At 36.6% G+C, this 22,651-nt stretch overlaps 1 protein-coding gene across 3 annotated transcripts; it reads left to right on the top strand.

The window, feature by feature from the left end:
- Positions 1-342: 342 nt before the first annotated feature.
- Positions 343-22,478, top strand: LOC116431673 (uncharacterized). Of its 3 annotated transcripts, none has more exons than XM_031987436.2 (4): positions 343-606; positions 17,304-17,554; positions 20,535-20,785; positions 21,447-22,478. In XM_031987436.2, exons 2-4 carry the CDS (start codon positions 17,306-17,308, stop codon positions 21,448-21,450), a joined length of 504 nt encoding a protein of 167 aa, XP_031843296.1. In that variant the 5' UTR covers positions 343-606; positions 17,304-17,305; the 3' UTR covers positions 21,451-22,478. The 3 variants fall into 3 exon arrangements, with proteins under 3 accessions (XP_031843296.1, XP_031843297.1, XP_031843295.1); XM_031987437.2 differs by lacking the exon at positions 343-606 and adding an exon at positions 3,355-3,612; XM_031987435.2 differs by lacking the exon at positions 343-606 and adding an exon at positions 13,845-14,081.
- Positions 22,479-22,651: the final 173 nt, after the last annotated feature.

The raw sequence follows: 22,651 nt of genomic DNA, 5'->3' as shown, positions 1-22,651 counted from the left end.
AATACAACTGCACGTATTTTAAATCTTATTTAACAAATGCTGATCCTAATCATAAATCAAACCCGCAAACACATATCCAAGTGTAATTTCTCAAAAACTGAGGTCAATAGAGCAATTCTACTTTCGGATTAACGTTTGGAATGAGAAACTCCGCAAGACCTGCACAGTGGATATTTCAGATGAAAATTCGTGCTTCGTCTTCAAAAGAAGAAGTTGGCAAGGAAGCATAACCGTATAGTTGTACGCAAGGGACGCGGTGTTCCACGGCTTTGGTGCGATTGGCACGTTCGCGCTGCCATCGATGACACGCGCTGTACTCGTACTTGACTTGAGCAGTAAAACTGGCAGCATGGGTTAGACACTGTGCAGAACCGGGAACCGTGTCAGTCCGCGCCGAGTCCTCCGTGTGGGAGCTGCGCTCTCTTGGTGTGTTACGTGGGGGTTGTTCACACGATAGTCCACGCCGGTTAATTAATCTCCAGACGCACAGAAGAGAAGCGAGAGCTTGTCGATTATAAATCCTAAATTCAGTGAGTTTTCAAGTTTGTGTACGGAAAACGAGGATCACCAAGACGCAGCCGTCCGTTCATCACGATCAGTCCTCGGGTAGGTATCCTCGGACGTTACTCTCTTGTTTCGTGACCCTGATGACGAACGCCGGTGACAGACACTTCGGTCTGGATTCGGTGTCACTCGGTTTACTTCTCCACGAAACGTCATACACTGGTCCTTTCATAAGTCAGGATATTGTGGAGAGTAATACGTCTTTCTACATGCAGCGTTCCATGCGTGTGACGAATGGATATGAACTTATATTTGTTTAATATTTAATAAATTTCGGAAAAGGAAACTTTATAGACGCTTTACGATAAAGAACTTTGTTGTTATATTATAAACTTGTTGTTGTTATATTATTTACACATACTGATAGACAAACTTATAACTGTTGAGACTGTATGTAAACGACAAGTTGCAGCACTGTTGTTTTACATTTAACCCTGCTATACACATGAAGAATATAAATAAATTGTATGATATTATAATACTTGAACGTAAAAATAGTTACAGATACGATACGAAACTTTGAACATCTTCCATAGAGTGCTGACTATCTTTCTAGCATTAGGAAGTTTACACTTCTACTGACTTCTAAACTTATATTGTATTTCTGCGGTAGAAAAGTTATAGAACCAGTTATAGATATCTCAGTAGAAGTTTTACATTTGGATGTCAAGTTTGGATAATTTGAAATATGATGATAGTTTTAATAATAGCAATAATCATAATGCGAAATAAAAATGACTATTTTTTTTAATATTTGAAACTTGAAATGCTTCAGAATTATTTATCTGCAATCGAAACCAATTCATTGACGTATGGAATTATCAAGCGATTTTAAGACGAGAATTTCTTTTACTGAGATAATAAGAATCTCCAAAGCTATTTTCTTTTTCTATATTCACTAAATAAATCGTACAGAATTACGATTGCATTTAATGCTTTGATTCATGATTTAATTAGCAAATATATTAACAAGAGTTACATTTGATTCTAGTCTAAAAGAAATGAACAATATGCATAATTAAAAATAAAAAAAATTAAGCGCCCATTAGTGCCAATCCAGTTTGATTTTAATTAGAAACAGGAATAATTTAACACATATTACTGAACATTTGACATTAAAGTACTCAATATTTCACGTCCTTTTTATACTCCTTGTAAAAGACAAGTTGTGGAACACTGGATAAACAGACTTATCTGGAATCGTCTAGCAAAATGCAATAGTTAAAAATAATCTAGCGATAAGAACAGAAAGTACTATCCAAATCCGTGAAACTATACTTAACCATTCTACAAGTTATTTCTTGAACGTGATGTTCTTAGAACCAGATGAATTGATATCGTCATGGTTGTACCGCGAATCGAAGAAGGATGAGTGCGTATCGTCCCGTCAACATGAAATCATAAACATTAGATTTCTATGTCGGACCAAGCCAACATCGGCTTGTCAACAGAGAATTCGAACTTAGTGATAATGCTTGAAATTCTGGAATTTTAACGGTTCGCGTGGACTGGATGTTCCAAGAATTAAAACCGATATCTCGCGAACCGACTTGACAGCGGCGTGTTTCCCGCCATGTTTATGCATGTGTCCGTGGGACAATTATTAAGCCGATGGAAAAAAAAGTTGCATGAATATTCTGATGTCTGATGTTGAAGGTGTTCCGGAGGTGTGTATCGGTGCCGTGCCCACAAGAAACCGCGATTGGTCGTGTCAGCGTTCGATTTGCAAAGCCGGTAGGCTCGATCGCCTTTGATCTTTTTTCCATTCTCCCGATGATTTACCGTTGTTTTTTTCTTCGTGGTTAAGTCGTAACGCATAGCCGGTGTCAATTTCGCGCAATGAAAAACCCGCAAGCGCGCTAACGAGCGTAATCTCTGATCGGTTGGGCTCGGACGCACGTGGATCATCCCACGGCGCGCCGCAGCATCACGTGTCGACGATCAGAAATACCGCGCTAGTGTGACGCATACTCGATGATTTCTACGATTGCTCGGGGAATTCATTCATCGAAGTTATTCACGTCATTCTATTCTTTTTTCATCTTAACGTGTAAACCGTTTCGATCTCGAACGCTTCATTCGATCACCGGAAAACTTCTGTTTATACGATCGTTACAGCTTCTTAAGCTGTACAGTTTCCGGTAACTAGACAGGAGTTAATAAGAAAATTGAATCACTTCGTTTAAATACTGAAGCACAATAGTATCTATTAATAAAGTTCTCTGTTTACTTTCCCATTTTTTTAATTCTCTTCCTTCGTGAACGGAGAAGAGCTATAATTGCGATACATCGCAGTTGCTCGTGTGCCGGGAGCACTTGATCGGTGATTTGTGTAAATTTAAAACAAATTTCTTTGATAATTACGTTCAATGCCAGCAATTGGCGATACTTTTTGTAACAGTTGAATAGTAATTAATTCGAGTCAGTAAACGATGTGATTAACTTCATCTTTCATTATATATACTAGATACCTGGTTTATCATAGCTTTATGAATAGAAATGACCCTGTACGTCATTGCTTCTAACATTTCAGTTGGAGAGATACATTGTAATGACACTTAATTATATACTTATAATTGATATAAGTGGAATAGTTATCAGTCTCGATTACATAGTCACGTAACATTCGTTGTGTTTATTGGATCTTGCCTACTGATCACATGGCATTACTTGGCGGGTCATTAATTACTTTTCTTTGTCTTCTTGGTACAGTTTTGGAATTCGCTTTGTCACTGATGACTGTAGATTCGACGAAATCAAGGGGAACTCGAGGATTTAAGTTCAGAACGGTTCTGTTTACTGTCTCGTGCACGAATGTCACACGGATTATTTACTTGCTCCCGTTGGCAGGAACTTATCGCGAGAATATGTGAAATTTAATGGGACTACCCGTTTTACGACACATTGGCGCAAATCATTGCCACAAGCCAAGAATAACGAATTGTTGAAGTATAGTCGATCATTTCGAAGAATGTTATCGCGCGTCTTGGAAAGATATTCATGGACATCGCTTATTAAAGAATTACGAAGATACGCTTGCGATTCCAGGTAATGAACGTAATTTTATAACCGCAGTAAATTGTCGCTTACGGAAGATCGTTAAGTGCTATGCAACTATTGTAGACGAAGTGAGAAATAGAGTCAGTTTGATCTTATCGTTACCACCCAACGACACAGTATGAATTGGTCAAATAGAGAAATGAGATTAGTCGGAGCACGATAATTTTTTTCGAATCAATAGCCAACGTCACATTTTAAATACAATGTTGTAGAGTCACGAGTTTCATTTTTTTTTAAATTCAAAGTCGTTTAGAATGCACGTGGCCTGTAATGATACCACTGTGCCTGTTACAACTTAATGTTAGTATTGCTTACCTATAAGATAATAGCGAGGACTACACAATATACACATCTTATTTCCTAAGTTCTCTTGAAAGTTAATCGCTAATGAAACGTATAATTTGACTTAAATATTTTTCTGCGAATAAGTTGTTCAAGCAACGTGTTTCTTGTGAGCCTCAAAAAAAATGAAAACCAGAAATTTCATATCGACAGACGAGGATTATTCGCGTCTAACGTATAATCGTGACTGCCCATTCACTATTTCACAATTCCCAGTCGCTGCACGAGATCGTGTGCAGCACACAAGCTGTATGCACGAGATACGCTTTTAACTAAACGTTCCATCGCCAACTGAATGAAGAAAGATTCGTGTTAAGCCCGCTCGCATAGAAAAATTACTTTCACGAATATTTACTTCGTGCGCATTCCGATTTCCCATTAGTATTCAAAGCCTCCTTTCGGAATTCTGTGTTGAGACTGCGTTACTGATATGATCGCTCATATCTTTTTACGCCGTTTACAACCAATAATATTTACTTCACTTCCACCGCCTTGAATCCATTTCGTTCTGTTTTTTTATTCTGCCTACATTATCATATATTATACATTAATTTTGATTAGAAATTTTTACTTATTCTCCATTCTCGTGGTTCAGGCTGAAGTCAGTAAATTGGAAATATTTGCATTATATAATTTTGTTTGTTTGTGTTTACTTATAAATACAAGCAGAATAAATAACATTATTGTTCAATTACATTTCTCTCTTGCGAATGTGATATTTAGTATTTTTTCTCTTTATGCGTTTCATTCGAATGTAAGTACTCTTTCCTGTAAGTTGAATGTGATCGAGTATTGCTGCTTCCATTCTATTATTTACGCTTGGTAGTTGGATAAAGTAATGTGAAAGTAATGGATCGATGTTGAAACTGCTTCGAGCATAGCACTTCATATTGCAAAATTTAAATAATGCTTCCTTTGGGACAGAGAATCTATCTTCCATGTTTTCAGATCTGCTTATCTGGAGATTCAAGGTCAGAATTGTGCGCATATTGCCTCGCCATATGTGTATAATGTTAACATAATACTTTGCAAGTTTCTTCTGTATTAGTATTGCTGGAAAACAATAACTCAGCGATTACAAATGTGTTTAGTGGTATTAAAAAGGCATTGAACCTGAATATTTTGCTTGTCCCTCGTTCTCTCGTCGACATGACATTTTTATTATAACATACGACCTAATTTGATGAGAAGAAAGGTATAAATCATTCTACTTCGAATAGAAGTAATTAAGTCGAATAGAAAAAAATAAAAATATAGGAAATGGGTAACTTGTTAATTTCGATTTCATGAAATGAAATTTGACTTGAATATAAATTGGAAAATAGAGCTGAAAGTTAAATGCGCATTTCAGCTGTGAAACCTGAAAGTTTACTTTTTATGTTTCATCTTCTCTTCTGCTTTAATTTCTCTTCTGATTCCAGTTACAATTAAATAATTAGTCACATAAGTATGTACACTTGCATCCCAACGGGCTCCGAATCGCGTTGAAAATTAATATTTTAGCCAAATGTGAAACTCAAGTTGGAAAACATGTTCTTCCGTGCTATCTACAAAATTTTCCGTCTCGTGATAAGACACTGTTTTTGATGTGAAGCACGGATTTGTATGATTCATCCAACCGTGATGCCTTTATTGAGTTTTCATGGTTTATGTGCCGGCGTGAGGAACGAGTTGCAATTAAAATTGAACTGAAGATCGCTTTCTGTGAAATGGAAGAGCACGTTATAAATTCAAAAATGTTTGAAATTCTAAAATTCATTAACTATTGTAATTTTTTAAATACTATATTAAATCGTTTAAAAATCTTGAAACTGAAACGAATATGCAAAAGTTATGCAAGGAGGCCAGTGTTATCGATAACAAAAAATGGACATAAAACATGAGAAAGAAAAAATTGACTCGTAAATGCTAACCACTGATAGTAAAGTGTACCAGTTCCTTAAGGTATACTTGTCCGAAAACCTACAGTCAGTCACAGAAGTTAACATGCACTTTGTTCGATTCCAAATACATACTTACAACTAATCGAAGATTTTGAGTATATTATTGAGATTCTTTTGCTTATTAATTCAAACTAGATAAATTTTAAACATCAACGATGTTTATTTCTGAGTAAAAGTTTGAATAAATTAAAAAGACTTTCTTATGAAAATTTGCAAACTGAAATAAAATGCAATATCTGTAATAAGACGAAAACCCTTGTTATTTCTTGAACATTTGAAATTCGTGACGTATATGTAGATTTTTGTGACAGACTGTAGCTCAAATCTAATGGCCAACGAGAAAGACTGAACGAGCTCGCGAGAGTGGTGATCATCACGTGACGTCTCGTGTTGAGTCTATGAGGCCACGATAACTGTCACGATATCAGTGACGCAAACTCATTACCCGGTGCATTCATCGACTGTATGCATAAACTTTCTTTTTATTTTCATATTTGCTTTTCCGTGGCTGCACTCTCGCACACCATCTGCGGTATCGTAAATCATTTATCGTGGTTAATGATCAGTCAGCCACATGGCGAGTTCGTTCATTCGTTTAATGTTACGACCCTGCAAAGGTGAAGTATATCACGCGTCGCGATAATGGAAAGCACGATTTGCTTTTGGTGGACGTAAGTTATTATAGATTTTCATAATCCTAAAAACGAATTTCGCGTTAAAACGTGTATACTATAATTTTCAAGGCTAAGGGAATGACACTGCGGATTTTACAGCGATCGTTTGTAGACGTGCGAACTACACTAAAGTGCAAAGGTTAATACTGCTTAAAAAGGATCGATAAGGATGGTAGTGATAACTCTGATGGTTGAAGATAGTGGTAAAACGGGTCAGTAATAGCCAGCATAAATTTTATTGAATCATATCTTACACGATAGGAACCCTTCCTAACGATACCTGTATCAATATGTATTTCTAACTAAACTAACTAATTCGAATATGTTTTCATTCATTTACATACATTTTAACTAATGCCACGACTACATAATCTGCTTCACATTTCTAGAATTCTTCTCTACTGTATATTAAGTATGGTTTCCTTTGAACTCTTACATTCACTCAAAAAAAAATACTATTCAAATGTTTATAATGCATGTTTGCACGGTATGAATTCATTCTTGACTTAATCTCGATTTATTTTCATGTATCAAAATCAATAAATAAAGGAAGAATATAGAATAGATCGAGAGCGGACATCAGTGTATATCGGGCCTAAGGATGTCCTTAAGACAGTGCGAAAGACGATCAATGTAAGCAGGAAAAATCGCGAGTAATATTTAATATTTCATTAACTGACTGTTAAGCGTGCCTAGAGTTGATCGTTTATTTATCGTCGTTTGTGGCAAGGTGTGAAATCGGGTTAAGGTTAAGCCGTGTAACCGGCCAGTAACCATGTAACAGTTGCAGACCGCGTTGACGCAATGTTCGACACCGGCTGCTAGCCCGAAAGGCTTCGCGGGGCGCAGCATATGCATAATTTATGACGGAGGGCCAGCTCACATTAAATACAGAAAACGTTAAACGTAACGTTTCCTATTCTCCGTGACACGCGAAACACGAGAAAGTTTACGCGTATCGATTTTCCGGCCATGAAACTCGGCTCTCGTTGAAAATGCACATTGTAAGCTACACCGAAACGGACGAAAAAATTCTATTCAGCTCATTCCGGATGGTGGAAACGTGCCACTGTGCGTGTAGCCTTGCTCCTTCGTCTAGATTCCTTTTCTTTGTTCGCGCCTAGTGATCTTCGGAGCTGGGTAAAATTTACAAAACAAATGTTTAAAGAACTATTTAAAGAATCAGATGCTGCACAGTTCAGATAGAATAATGTTTTAAATGTATTTTGTTTGTGAAATTGTACATGGAATGTAAAATAAAGTAGACTGTTTACCATGTACGATTTTATTACCTGAAATGTTGTTCTATTTGTTAGTAGCGGTTTTAACCGAGAAAAAGAAATTTCAAGGAAATTAACAAGTTTCCAGTTGGGTATGACATATATGAGTACCTATCATATACTTTCCATTGATTCATAACGGATTACATGTTTTAAGGAGTTGCGTTTAAAGTTACGTTCTGAATATTAACTCGAATCGATGGTCCTTTGAACAAGCATAAGTCACGACGTTCTCGTTGAGTCAGTTTACAAGTTCATTCGTAGTTTTCAAAACTAATTTTGTGTAATGCATTATCAACAGTACGAGAACTCATGAAACTCGTACCTTAGCTGAGATTATATAAAATTCTTTCGTTAGAATTTTAATAGGAAAGTAAACTCACAGTTAAATAAGAATTATTGTATTTAAATAATTAAGTACTTACTGAGTCCCGTTTCTGGACACGCAATTGGAAACAAACGTTATATTTTAATATTTCGCAATTTATTGTTGAATTTCCTTATCTTAAGATTCTCTGTTTTCGAAGAATAATATGTATCGACGCAAAGGTAATAGAATCGATCAATTTGAACTTAACAAAGGAGATACAAAAAATACCATATCTTTATCCATCTGTACTTTTGACAAAGACGTTGTCTATCTTGATTAATTTATTCGACTGATACACGATACAGTTGCAAGATGCTATAAAAGAAGAAGAAAAAAATGAGTGTAATAAACTTAATTCATTAAAATCAACGAAATATTGGAGAAACAGTTTTATCAAATATTTTACGCTTGGTCTATATTTTAACTTAGTGATAAAGAAACGTATCATTGAATTTATCCGATAGATACATCGATCTTAAAATAAAAAATTAGAAACCTGTTTTACCGGTACTTAGTAAAAATAGCTCTATACGTTTTAACTATATACGTTTCTACGTATTTCTCTACATTAGCTAAATTTTCAACGATAAAACGATAGAGATAATAATGAAATATCAAAAATCTTCGTGCTTCTGCGTAACAATTTTTGCTCGTATTATTCCGAAAAAATCTATCAAGTTTAAGTGATGGTTTTGTTGTCATTGAATCTGATATTTCTTCATACTTTCTACTTTTACAATTCTTTTTTTTAAGTAGAAACATGGTATCAGGCAAGGAATTTGTGCCACAAAATGTTTTGCTTTCTTTGTTTCATATTAAGTGCGCAACTTTTATTCGTTTCAGTATCAGCATATTCTACCGCAGACAGATATGATGTTAGACAACAAATATTTGACGACGGAAACACTGATAGCAACAGGTACTAAATTTGTTCGCGAGCAGGTGCATTTCGATCACGTTTCTCACGTTTAAAATCACGTACCTAGCGTGGCACAGGTGTTCGTATGTGAATACATACATGCGTTAGCATGCCAATGTTGGCCAGAGAATTCATTCGAATAACGAATCGACTTCTATTTAAATAAATTTCCAACGAATGAATAAACCAATTGAATAAAAATTTATTGGATTAATTTTTGATAAGAATTTATTCAAAGTAATTCGAATAACTGTTTCCAAACACAGCTGCTTACAATATTGCTGGTTGGACGTTGGAAGTAGTAGATATTTTCATTCAATAAAAATTGCGTCTCTCGAGTTGCTTATTTTGGATACTTTCGTCCATGTCAATCGATTATACGTAATGTCCTTCGGATCGCCGAATCATCGTTCGAAAACGTAGAGCTGTTCAGATCAGTGGCGTACGTAATTCTCATACATTCAAATATGCATGGAATATTTTTCACGGAGATCGTGTCGCATCCTTTTAAACACATTTACATCTTGTTGAAGGCGCACGTGAATCGATAATGAAAATAATACTGTAAATTAACCACCATATCGTTGCTGTTTTATTGACTCCGGTTCACCTTGTCAACGAGGAAAATATAGATATTGACTTCGTCCTCGTGTTTGTCTGTAATATGGAAGCTGGAAGGACGTATTAAGTATATTACTTGTAGACAATGTATTCATAGATAACGAAATTACACGATCAGGTTTTTCAGTCTTCTGCATTGGCAAATAAATTTTTTCACATTTTTGAAACAAAATGTCAAGGCGAGATACTCAGTTTGTTCGACAAACTTTCTATCATGAATATATAAATTAAATTTTTTTTATACATAATCAGATGACTTTATAACGAACCATTGACATCTATTCTATTTCCTAATGTTACCTAATTTCCTAATCTATTTCCTAATTTTCCCTTTCAGAACTCATTTTATAATTTGCTATTTATAAATACGTGAATTATTATCAATAACGAAGAGATCGATGCTGGACAACATTGAAGAAACCTATATAAATCTATTACAATCCACGTAGTTGGTAAAAGATAAAAATTTATTTTCCCTGCGATTGAAACTGTTAGTTCTCATGGTGTGGATCGAATTGTACATCCGACATGTCCGCGCACGACCGATCGAAACTACTTTTAACTCGTTCACACGTTGTTGTTATTATAAATTCGCTTCATTCATTCTAATCTATCACGGGTCTCAGCGCGTTGCGCAATTACTCAAGGATTTATCATTCGTCACGGGAGTGGTAGCGCCGTGTCATTGTTTCGTTATCGTTGACATTGCTAACGTAAAAAGAACGAAGCTTGTTATATCTAATACCGGTTCGCAGTTCGAATAATTTATTTGTTGGAACGTAAAGAAAGTTCGTTCGGGTTACTGTCGGAACGCAGCATAACAATTCTTTTATTTTTTTTGTTTAAAGACTCGATGATTATTGTCGTTAATCGATTCCACGTATCGTCGGAATATTTATGTCGGCATCGTATCGGAGTATAATATACAGTTATGTAAACTACTTCAGGTTCGGATGGTACGCGGTTTGAGGTTAAACAATAATTAAAAGTAATCGCGAACGAAGATATCGGGATCTGATATCGGAATTTCTGTACTGTAGATAGCTACGTATTAATTTTCCATTGGATACACGCTTTTTGGAACGTAGATTTGTCTGATCGACAGGTTGTAGAAAGCCAGACACAAAATAACACGCTGAGTAACGATCATTGTTAATACTCAAACATTTGTGTGTAACTTCTTACCGCTATTGTCTTTGACCTTTGTAAGTCTTGATCTTTTAGTTCATGTCATTAAATAGATTGCTCCCATCGTGAGGGTGTTGGTTTAGCATTGAATATATTAGATGCACAATAAATGTCACAGGAGAATTCTAATTTTATAATTATTAAGGTTGAATGTATGATTTGTGAATACCATATCAATTTGAAATATAAGCTTGCAGTCATGAATAAATTGCGGATGTTTATGTAAACTCAAATTTTTGAAAACCTAATTAGGAGCATAAAATTACATTGAAAATGATTTTTGTTAATACATACTATAAAAAGTATTACATTTTTAATATTTTAGACATTTTTTTAGTGTACACTCCGTGCTATTTTGCAACTTCAAATTTCCCATAAATGGATAAGAATCCGCAGTCCAGTAATGAATGCAATGCATATGGAAGGTGTCACCTCATTGAAATCAACGAAGAGAGATAATTTTCATTCGGTGCGAATGTCACCGATCAGTTGCAGATTACAAGATTGCAGAGTATAAATGCACTAAATGATCTTCCTAATCAGTGCATCATTTAATCTCGAATTTTTATCTCCGACCGTGAAACGATATTACGAGCGTTTATCAATTGTTTTTTGTTTTCATCTGAAAAACAACAGACTGTTCACACTCAAGCGAAAACAGTGGCTCCCGGCTGTGAAGTGTGTGAAAAGTGCGAAAGATCATACGCGACAGGGTATACGTCTGACTACTACACGTATGATTCTACTGATGGAAAGATGCACACCTACTGCACCGACGTTCATTGTTCGTGATTATATTTCAACGAAAAGCTTCAGTTTCTTTTAAATGTAACTTAAGCTGATAACGATAATAATGATAGTGTGTTATTATAAATTTCTTGTCATTAGAAATTATTCAGACAAGATTTTAACTACAAAATTAGTCTATCTAACATACAATTTATCATTTGTACTGAATTTATTTATATTCATTTCAATATTATGTTTGTATTAAATATTTAGTATTTACTAGCTGTTGACTTAAAAGTATTATATGCAGGAAAATGTTGTTTAATGTTCAGTATCTAAGATTCATAAGTTAAACTTGCATTCTATAAATGAATAATTTATTTGTTATTAGTTCTTTTTATGTATTTATCACGTGCGATTTTTATGAAAAAAGAATATTGTTTTCCGAGGTATCGTAAATCTCAAATAGATCTAAACGGAACCTGCAATACTGCTCCGCGTAAGATTGGTTGGAGAACGTATCTGATCTGTTTTTCCATATTTGATGTATTTTTTGTGAGAGAAACATAATCATTCGATAATTACAAGCACGGTTGCAGATAGTAGCGCAATAAGATGTTGATCGGGATCAGGAAGTAACGCTAACGGTTACTAATAGGAGAGGAATAATTAATTTCAATGTCGTTTTTTTGAAACCTGCATTTTAAATGGTATTAATGGACTAATTTTCATAATTATGTAAGAATAACAGTGATATTGCAAATTACGTGCGGTGCAACGCCTATTCTGATAATCAGGACAAATCATAAGATAATTTTCTTCTGCGATACTAAATACACGTAATGTTGACTTTAAATAAAGTAGACTGAGATCAATGATATATGAAAGTGTTTTTCTATTTATATCAATTTAATTACTGTAGAATTTATCAATATAAGAAATATATCAGTAACTTTATGTGGTAGCCAACCTTCATTCATAAAACTCATCAAAGTTTAATTAATTACTTTAGATGTAGGTGTATGTATTTTTCACGTTTCTATTGTGGTATTAATGGAAATAAATGTTTTATTTAAAAAAAAAACAGGAATAATTAATTGAATAAGATACAAATAAATAGAAACGATATAGCTCGCAGTATATAGGTCTTTTTTCCTCTAATGTCAACGCCTCTGTCTCCAAAATCTCAAGCCATACGGTCTTAAAAATCATTCTTTCCACACTCACGTTTCATTCATTCTCAACAACGCACTCATTATCCTTGCTTACTCATCGCTCGGGAAAACCCACCAATCCTTGAATCTGGTTTGCATCAATCCCTTTCTGTTTTATGGCCCTCAGAATACTCGCTGTCCCACTGCCTTAAAGCTACGATACTAATTTATTTTTTATTGTTAATTTTTCTATACCTTCTTCGAAGTAGAATTTTACAAAACTCTCGAATTTGCGAATTTGCATAAAGCTTATTGCTAAAAAAGATGCAAAAGTTCAAGAGAAGGATCGGTTATCATTGGTAATTTCCGGAAAACATGACGAAGCGTACCGAAATAGACCCATTTATTATATTTGCCATCTTCAGATGTATCACACTTGGAGCAGTGTACACACGTTTGATACATACTTGAAAGTACACTGATCTTTAAGGATTTTATCTGATTGTCTCACCGTGTTCTTCCCTTCAATGCAACAGTATCGAGGAAAATGTTACTTACTAAAATTTTATTTGATTTGAATTCCAATGAATAAATAATCAATCGAATAAAGACTTATGCGAATATGAATATGTAAGTAAACACAATTGAATATGTAAGTCGAGTAAATAAATATGACCTATTCAGATCAGTAAAGAAAATAATTTGCGACGATCGATGAATAATCAGTAACCATGTGGAATATTCGAATAATGAGAATCCAGTCTGCCAATTATCTTAAATAAATATTTATCTGCAGTATTCCGAATAATACCTATCACTTTTTAGTGTACATACCAAGAGACAACACGGTATTTTCTTGCTTTCGTGTTGTACGCTTGGCATCTGTGTAAATCGGAATTAATTATGCAGTTTAACATTTGTCATTTCCAGTCCCTGTTCTTTCATCGCGCGAAAGGGAAAGACGCGCATCGCGCGCGAAGCATGGAAGGAATTTTATAGACATTGCATGTGTATTTAAGAGAACTTATTTGTGACGACTAGGCGATAAGTATCAAAAATATCACTCGTTATCTTTATGATTTTTGTCCCTGTTATCAGTTGTAATTCTGACTATAAAGACGTAACTCTGTGTACCGCGAACAGACATGTACGTTCTAGTTGTTCGGGAAGCGCGGCGCGTATCAATTCGAATTATTTGGTGCCGGGCAGCCCTACTAAGGCATGGACGAAATCAATGGTAAATCATCGATTACCGAACCGAAACTTATCGCTTCAATAATCAGCTTGCTCATCGACAAATCATGGTACACGTGTCCTTTGGAAGTCAGTGATTACTCGATCATAGATTATAACGTTTTAAATGTCAAAGGCAAGATGTATTATCATCCCCGATGATTGAGAATGTGAATATAAACCTACGTCGTGTCAAACCCTCTGAATTATTCAAATTTGATGTAACATTTAATTGCACTATATCCTTCTGCTTATACCTATTTAAAGTTTCAATAACTTCTTCGTTGTTAGAGACTTTAATTGATGATTATTCTATGTACATTTTACAAAAATGGTTTAGTCTTATAAATATCTTCGACAAATTTTTCGAGATTTCCTTCTGTTTTAATACTTCATTAACCCATTCGCTACCAACATTTCTTCCTTAGATAAAACATATTGTCTTTACGAGATATAAATAATAATAGAGAAAAAAAGTCTTCGTGACTTCCTCGGCACTATACCCTATAATTTACTCTTCTTTGTACAAAATATGAAACATTGGTCGTCGCAAATATGCGACACTCGTAGCGGACGTGTTAATATTATTAAGTGTTCGAAACTGGTTTCTATACAATTCTTACGAAATTCCGTATCTATCGTTACAATTATATATGATTCTCAGTACGATTTGTCAATGTTTTATAAATTACTGTGACAATTATCTTCACATAATTCCATTCCTGTGAAATCCACTGTGGTGCGTCGCTTGTAATTTGTCCGCCTAACAGCCCAGTATGCGTCACCATTCGAGGAAAATTGTTGCTTTCGATATTTATCGCAGGACATTGTGCGTGTTCGTTTTTCCTCGAGGGTACCGGATATGTATACCGACGAAAACGAGCCGGTTAATGTTTTATCGTCTCTTTATTCGGAAGTGGCGTGCGGCATGATAGAGAAATGACAGATATTGATCGCATGATCGCTAACGTCGGGATGGTCTACCTCTGCTGTATATTCATTCTCGCGTACCCTAGTTTTCACGCAGCCCGGTAATATTTATAGACTTTTACATTGCCGCGAAGCGTATTTCTTTCGTATTCAAAACAAACCTGGCTGATCAATTTATATTCCCGCGCGTTTGCGAACGCTTCAACCGTTTTTGTTCGGCGTCAGTGAACTTTAACAACTCCGTTCACCGTTTGTTTGAACGTTCTCCGTAATAAGCGCACTGGGAACAGCGTCGAATAGACGAGAATCTTAACGTCTCATGTAATGGTTTTATGTAGTGATTAACCGATGAGGACTTATTAACCAATACCTTAATAGTAGTAGTAATAAAAACAGTGACCTTGCAGAAATGACTTTTAATGTACATCTTTTGGAAATTCTGATTTAAAATAATATTATTAAATTCATTTTTAACATATCACAGACATTGGAAAGCCTATTAATATGGTATTAACATGTATTGATAGAAAATTTCTGATAACGTTGAAGTTTATATTAAATTTATTTCATAATACTTATGGAAGCCTTGACCTTACTCAACCAAGTCCAAAGAATTCCAGGTACTATTAAATCGCGGGGATTTATCTGACTGAACGTTTTATAATAGTCACGAGCAATTTTAATCGCGTTTTGTACACGTTATCTCGAATAAAGATCAGTTTCAAGAAACTGTGCGCTACAGAAATATTAAAAAAAGAGTACATCTGGCGTAAAGGTAATTACTGATATCCTGCACGTAAGTGTATTTCTGCGAACGTGGTCAACGCACGTACACCCGTATCGTAGAAAGTGCACTATGATTAAAGAATGCGTTATTCGCGACATGTTTTAGCGTGCTCGCAAAGTTGTTTCTTTCTTTCGTCGGACTACGAACGACCACTGCACGCGGTGTGCTTATACATTCGGCGACTTACTTTTTCCTTGGAAAAGAATTATTTAACGCCCGCTTAATTTTCGCTATTAGTTCCACCGCCACTTCTGATGGCACCTGACTTCGAATCGCTTTGTTCGACTAACCCACTTTTCGAAATAAATTCTGTGTCTTTCACCTGTCACAGATCGCAGGGACGACAGTTTCAATGCCATTGATATTCCTTGAAACCATTCTCGTAATTCGATACTTAAATGTTTCAACATTTTACTTCGATTTACTAGTTAACGCCACTATAGTTACGTTTCTATTTTATATCTTACTTATGCTGTAGATTAATAAGCGTTCCCTGCAGAAATACAGTTTTAGAAATACTTTGATCGATAATCTTAAAACGAAACAGTAGAAACAGGTTCTTACTTGTATCCTATACTTTCGAAGTTAAGATTTCTGTTTCAGCAGCGTATAACGGTTTAATACCATTCGGAATCTATTCAGCACATTCTACGCGAACTGTAGTGAAGTTCAGCGTTCCCGCTTCATGTCATCGTCTATCTTATAAATCAATACCGTACGGCTAGAAGTAATGTACGTGGCGATATCTTTGTCGTAGTTATATATAGCTACATTTTCTAAAATAGACCGACGTCATAAATAGCCGTTGCTCTTTGTACACGCGTATCAACGTAATTGAAGCGTGAAAGTGGAATATTGCTCAAAAATAGCCGTCCGTCATACCCTGGACAGATTCATGGAATTCCCTATCACGTAATCGATCTATTCACCATTCTTTGAATTATTTTGAGAATAATTATCCACGTATAAACTCCTTCGTGATAAACGTACCCAAACTCAAATCGGATTCTATTTCATTCTGGAAAACTTCATTTCGGCTGAGAAGAAGAACATTTTATTTATATTTGAATCATACCTAATTTAAATTATATTTTAATTAACTTGTACCTACATCCTCTCATAATGAATTCAGAAATAAAATGGACACACGATTCTAAAGTCTGTCGTTTGGCGAGACTTTACGGAGGGTGAGCGTCGCATTTCATTAATTCGTGATCCAAACGTCCGCAAAAGAGCATTGGCAAAGAGAACGAGAAACTGAGATAAATCATGTTGCACATTCGTGTAGCCAGTCACATAAGCGTTCATAGTCATGTTGTATCTTTTGAGTCATACGACTCCATTTTTTTCGTCTTTGGCTACGAGGTAGCAGCGAGACGCTAGCTAATGAGAGTAGAGACGAAAGAATTAATGCTAGTTACCAATATCGCGTTGGATCTGTCATGCCGCGCGACGTTACGGGAGGAAAGGTGTAACTGTCAATATTAATTTATATGTTCATGGTTTCAGCAATGTCTTTGGAGGAATCACGACGTTCCCAACGACCGTACAGGTACGGAATGGTTCTACTTTGCGTTGGAGCACTGATAAACTGGCTAGGCCTCGCAGAGAACTACGTCGAACCGGTACGATATGTCGGTGTTGCTTGCATAATCGCGGGGGCTCTTCTCATATGTGCCGCGATGTGTTGTTGGCTGCACGCACCGCCAAGTAGGGCAACCATGCACACACAACACACGAATCATCCAATCACAGCACAGGTAAGACTTCATTTTTTTTCTAACTGTGGTATACGATAAGTTCTTTACCAAAAGTGTCGGCTTGTCAGTTTTGTTCGTAGTCTTGCATATTCTGTACTGACAAGATACGAAAGCAAATTTTGCATTGTCGACAATGAACTTTGAGAATCTATAGACTAATCTCATAATTAATCAGAAGAATTATGTTAAAGTGAAACCAGTACAATTTTCGTGTGCTGTTAACATTTTATCGCGTAATTTTGATATAAAATAGGAGATTATAAAATTTGACTAATATCACTACATTTTGCCGCATTTCATTGTCGAAATGTACTCTATGTACCTGCAAAAATCGAAGAAAAAATTGTTGACAATTGATAAGCTCGAGACAGTTTTCTACTATTAATGTGGTTTAGCGGATAAGATTTATATTAATACCAAGTATTTGATTATTTGTGTTTCGCGTAAAAGCCCTATCTCTCGCAGCAATCTCGACGCAGTACGGTTCGCCACGATTTAGGGGTTTCGAAACGGTGTTCTTGGTCAAAGATTATAGCATTTTTAGATCGATCCGGGTCAACCCCCTCTTATAGAAGAGTACTACACTGTAGTATAGTAGTATACCACCGAGCCGTAATTATCGTCGATTGTAAACGGGCTACGGGATAAAAATAATATGCTTCGATCAGAATCGTCGCCGCCACCTTTCTTTCTGACGTAATTCACTCGGGAGTCTCCGAACGCGTTAGCAATGTTTTATGTACATAGGTTTGCGCACGCTATATAGTGGCCTGTCATAATTAGATTCGTAATGATTAGACGGCGGACATTTACGTAATCGTGTATCCTTACGGTAGAAATTATTTTACACGTGTAGTGCGTGTTTTGACATATCATATCTGCATAAACACCCACGGTCTATTAATAGTTGACGCTAACTCGAGAAAAACGGGTTCGACGATCAACAAATCGCCAATATCGCACAGAATCGATGAGCTGCCAACAATAAATTTGGAAACATTAGCAGATAATGAGATAATTAAATTATTCTATACCCCTTTTACTAGAATTTTAAATAGCTTCATGATACATTTCTTCCGCATTTCTCACATTTTATTCGATTTACCTATATAATAAGAACTTTCTCTTATTAACTTCATTATACTTCGTTGATTACTCTTTTCGCAACATTTTCAATGTAAAATCACCACGAGATCGGAAACTTCACGGATAAACTTAATGTGCAACGAATCAGAGAATTGTATTAATGAAATTCTGTGAAAGATTATGCTTATGAAAGAGTAAAGAAAAATATGATTCAACGTGAGATTCTTTCGAAAGTTCTCGCCGCCGGCGCAGATCTTTACGATCGCTACACATTTTTATGAGAGCGGTGTCGCGCCGGAAAACAGACTGACCATACTCCTCACTGTAATTTAACGAAGGTTTTGTCGCGAGTTCGCTTATCTTCTCACGATTCTATTTCAAGTGTCTAGAACATTTCCTCTTTTGTTTCTTTCGTGGTATTCTGCGCTCGTTCCCATTGTGCTAGGATCCTGATTACGCGTTGTTCTCGAAAAGTTCACTCTCGAGGCTCATCTTCGCGTTGTTTCCTTTCTTCTTTCCCTTTTTTCCTATTTTCCCCTCTTTTTTTTGAAAGTAGCGTGTAGAAGTAGTATGTACGCGCGACTTAAAATAGCCGTCGTTCCTCTTTCCACGAGGGAAACAATAGAAATGCGAAGGTTGTCTGCAGCTCAATGTATAAAGGAGGTCGGTGGTTGTTGCGGCGTGTTTAACTGCTGCTGTTAAGGATATTCACCCAGAAGCTCTGCGTCTATATTTATCGATGGCCATCCTTCGATGCACCCTTACCAGCCGCAGCTATTGATTGACACATACGCGAACTCGAAAAATGTAATTTACAGATCATCCCGGTGAATTTCGACGCTCCGTAACATTGTTTATGCGAACGAGGCCATACACACGAACTTTTCGAAACTCGCGCTGGTACGGTTTCATAACAATGAATGAATATTTATCCTGCGTATTCAAGAGATTTTCACGAAAGATATATTAATTACCGTAATTGTAACAGAATAATAACCTCCCAAAGCTTCCTTTAGATTTGTTCGCAAAGAAACTCAATCTAATTCTTCAGTTTTATTAGTCCTTAATATTCTCCCGAGAAATATGACTACCGTACTTGTAATCTAGGCAAATTTATTTATTCATCCTATTTGGTGGATACGCATTCAATATTAGGAAAAAAAGATTACAGTTTGTATTCCGAGTCGAATATCCAACAAGCGAGCAGCGTGCCTGCGGTTGTCGTTAAATAAATGTAATTCCGTGCTATGTTCACGAAGCATGAAATGATGAAAAACGTAAAACGATAGTGGTTGAACCCGTCGGTGTTGCAAGCCATGCCCCGCAAACCGTACCACCGTGCCGTAACGCGGAAAAATGACGGATTTCGCGAGGAGAATCGGTTTCCCGGGGTCAGTCATTCACCTGGCGACACAGTCAGTCTGTGACATGATTATGCAATTTTCACGGAAGCTTTTTTTCTTTTATAGCCTCGAATAACCGCGGCTATTCTCATCCACTCTATTACTCTGTACGTTCCCCCGCAAACGCGCCCTTTCTCGTCTTAGGTCCCGACCAACTATAAACTTCATAAAGGTGTCGAGGCGAGCGTGTATGCACATAGATATCTATAGACGACCTGAGATATATATAGAGAAATACCATTTCGGGGTTAATATCCTTGCGGTCGGGTATAATGTCGTCATAAAGTCGAGTGATAAAAGTTGACTCGCTTTTAATGTTACCTTCGCCGATCGGTAAAAATTCATCGTTGCCCGTGCGACTGTAAAGTTGTCGAGTGTTTCACTTCTTAATTGCAGTTTCGTTTTACGTGGAAGAGAAACGAACGGACGTTCGCCTAATTCTACGTGATATTCGAGCCGGTATGATTCATACGGTAACTTTCTGATCGCAGATAGACGATCCGATCCATGTGATCTCCATCGAGGAACCATCTAGTGGATACAGACAGAAGCCGCCAGACTACGAGGCAGTCACGGATGCGCCACCTAGCTATGATGACGCCATCAAGTTGAATCCTAGTCACTTGGTTAGGCTGAGCAACAGCAGCGCGTTGTCGATGCCAACTGTACACAACATGGTTCCCAGAACCGTGGAAATTGTTTCTAGGGACCCCACGCCGTCACCGCCGCCGCCGTACGCGAGGTAAAATTTAAATGTGCCTTGCGCGTCCGCTTTCTCCTTTTATACTGTAATAGTCAAAAATATGGAGATCCTAGAGAATTTGTTGTAAATAACCTATTAAGTCTATCAGTTTCGTAGTCTGCAGATGAACGAATGTTTATTTAAAGAATACACGATATCTTTTTAAGTAAAAGTATTGATTTAATTCAAAGCTATAACAGTTCTACATATTGTCGGTAAAATTCAAACAATTCATGCATTCTCGATTCAGAATCACTTGTAAAGCGTGATTCATATCTATACCATATAGTAAGAGTTAGCAAAGAGAGAACTGAAAGGAGGACAAGAAAATCCGTGTACATAGGAAGGAGTATGACGTGTTCCCACTGATGTGACGTTACAGATTGTGTTATAATATTCGCTGACGTCAGGTCGGGCTATAGATCCGTAATCATTTACTACTGAATTGGGTATTAACCAATAATCAAACAGGATGTCGTTGTCTGTTATTAAATATGACTGATGGGACGCGTCGCAAATATCACTGAATTACTTGGGAAATTTAAATGACCTCTACGATTATGTTTGTCTCCTTTAATTTCAAGTTAATGTTCGCACATCCGCGGTGGATAGCTCTGAAATATTGTTTTTTAACCAATGGATGTTTCTGTTTTTATTGCAGGTGAGATTGTCGGCGTCAGCAGTCCCAGTTCGCAACGAAAGAGGTCTGCGATATGCTGGAGGCCCAGCGTTTTGCAATACAACTTAAATCCACCGATGTGCTACTGCGTGGCGAGAGTGTGAGGACTCCGTCACCCGTTATCGCCGTTAACAGCATGGCCAACGTGGGGAGTTAACCACTGGACCTTGTCTACGTAGACTAAACTCTTTGTGTTCAAAGGATGATATGAGCGATCCATCGGAGAGGACACTGCTTTTACCACGAAATAAATAGAGCAACATGAAGGTAGAAACGAAGATAGAGTATACTAAGGTTAGTCACTTGATCAACGAGAATCATCAGACCTAGCAAGAGCGAAGACGATGAAAGCTGACGAAGGTGTCGCGATTATTGTGCCTTGTTCCTGGTAAAGAAGAAGGGAAGCCTAACTCTAATCGTAGCGAAAGGATCTAACTACGAAAGAAAAGCTTGGAAAGCTATCCGAAAACTTCGAGTGAATGCTCATGTGGTGTTCGAGGATGATTATCGGATTTGTCTGGCTAATTTAGAGCGACTCTAAAATAGCATGTATGAGTCATCGGTAAAGACACGCAAGAGGGGTAATATATTGTACGAGTGTGCTAAAGCGAAATGTGTCTACTTGCGGTCTAAGCGTGTTCATTACGAACTTCGAAGTGAACGTCAGCGATTAATCGAAGGATTCGTGAATCATCGAAGTGGAAAAGACGAGTGGGCGTTCTAAAGCTCGAGACACGACGCGTCCCGAGTTTGTCATCATTTAGACAATCGTGCGGCTTGTTATAGAAACCATTTGTTGCTTGCCATATGATTTCCATGATTGTCATTTTACACGTATACATACACCACATGCGAAAGTCGTTCGCACGTCCATTTTATTGTGATATATATGTAATGGTGATGCAGGTATTGCGATACGTCACTTGTCGAGCGCGATGTTGCTTCGTAAAAATGAGACTCTTTTTTTATACTGTGGAACAGCAAATATAAAGATAGTGAAGTTTTAAATTGAAATTTGTCTTCTTGATCCTTGCTCCTTGAATATTGTCCCGCTCATCCTTTATTTTGTAATATAGCGTTAAATACAGCATGAATACTGTATTTTAATTAAAAAGAATATTTATCACGCATTAAATCAGACAGTACATATATCACATGTGTTCCTATTAACAGTTCTATTTTCATGA

This window comes from Nomia melanderi, chromosome 6, assembly GCF_051020985.1.
Source record: "Nomia melanderi isolate GNS246 chromosome 6, iyNomMela1, whole genome shotgun sequence".
NCBI classification, from domain to species: Eukaryota; Metazoa; Arthropoda; class Insecta; order Hymenoptera; family Halictidae; genus Nomia; species Nomia melanderi.
This window is presented reverse-complemented; position numbering and strand designations above follow the sequence as displayed.

Coding starts and splice junctions, on each gene's coding strand:
- LOC116431673 (XM_031987435.2), top strand. Junction 17,555..20,534: donor ATCATCCAATCACAGCACAG/GTAAGACTTCAT, acceptor TTCTGATCGCAG/ATAGACGATCCGATCCATGT.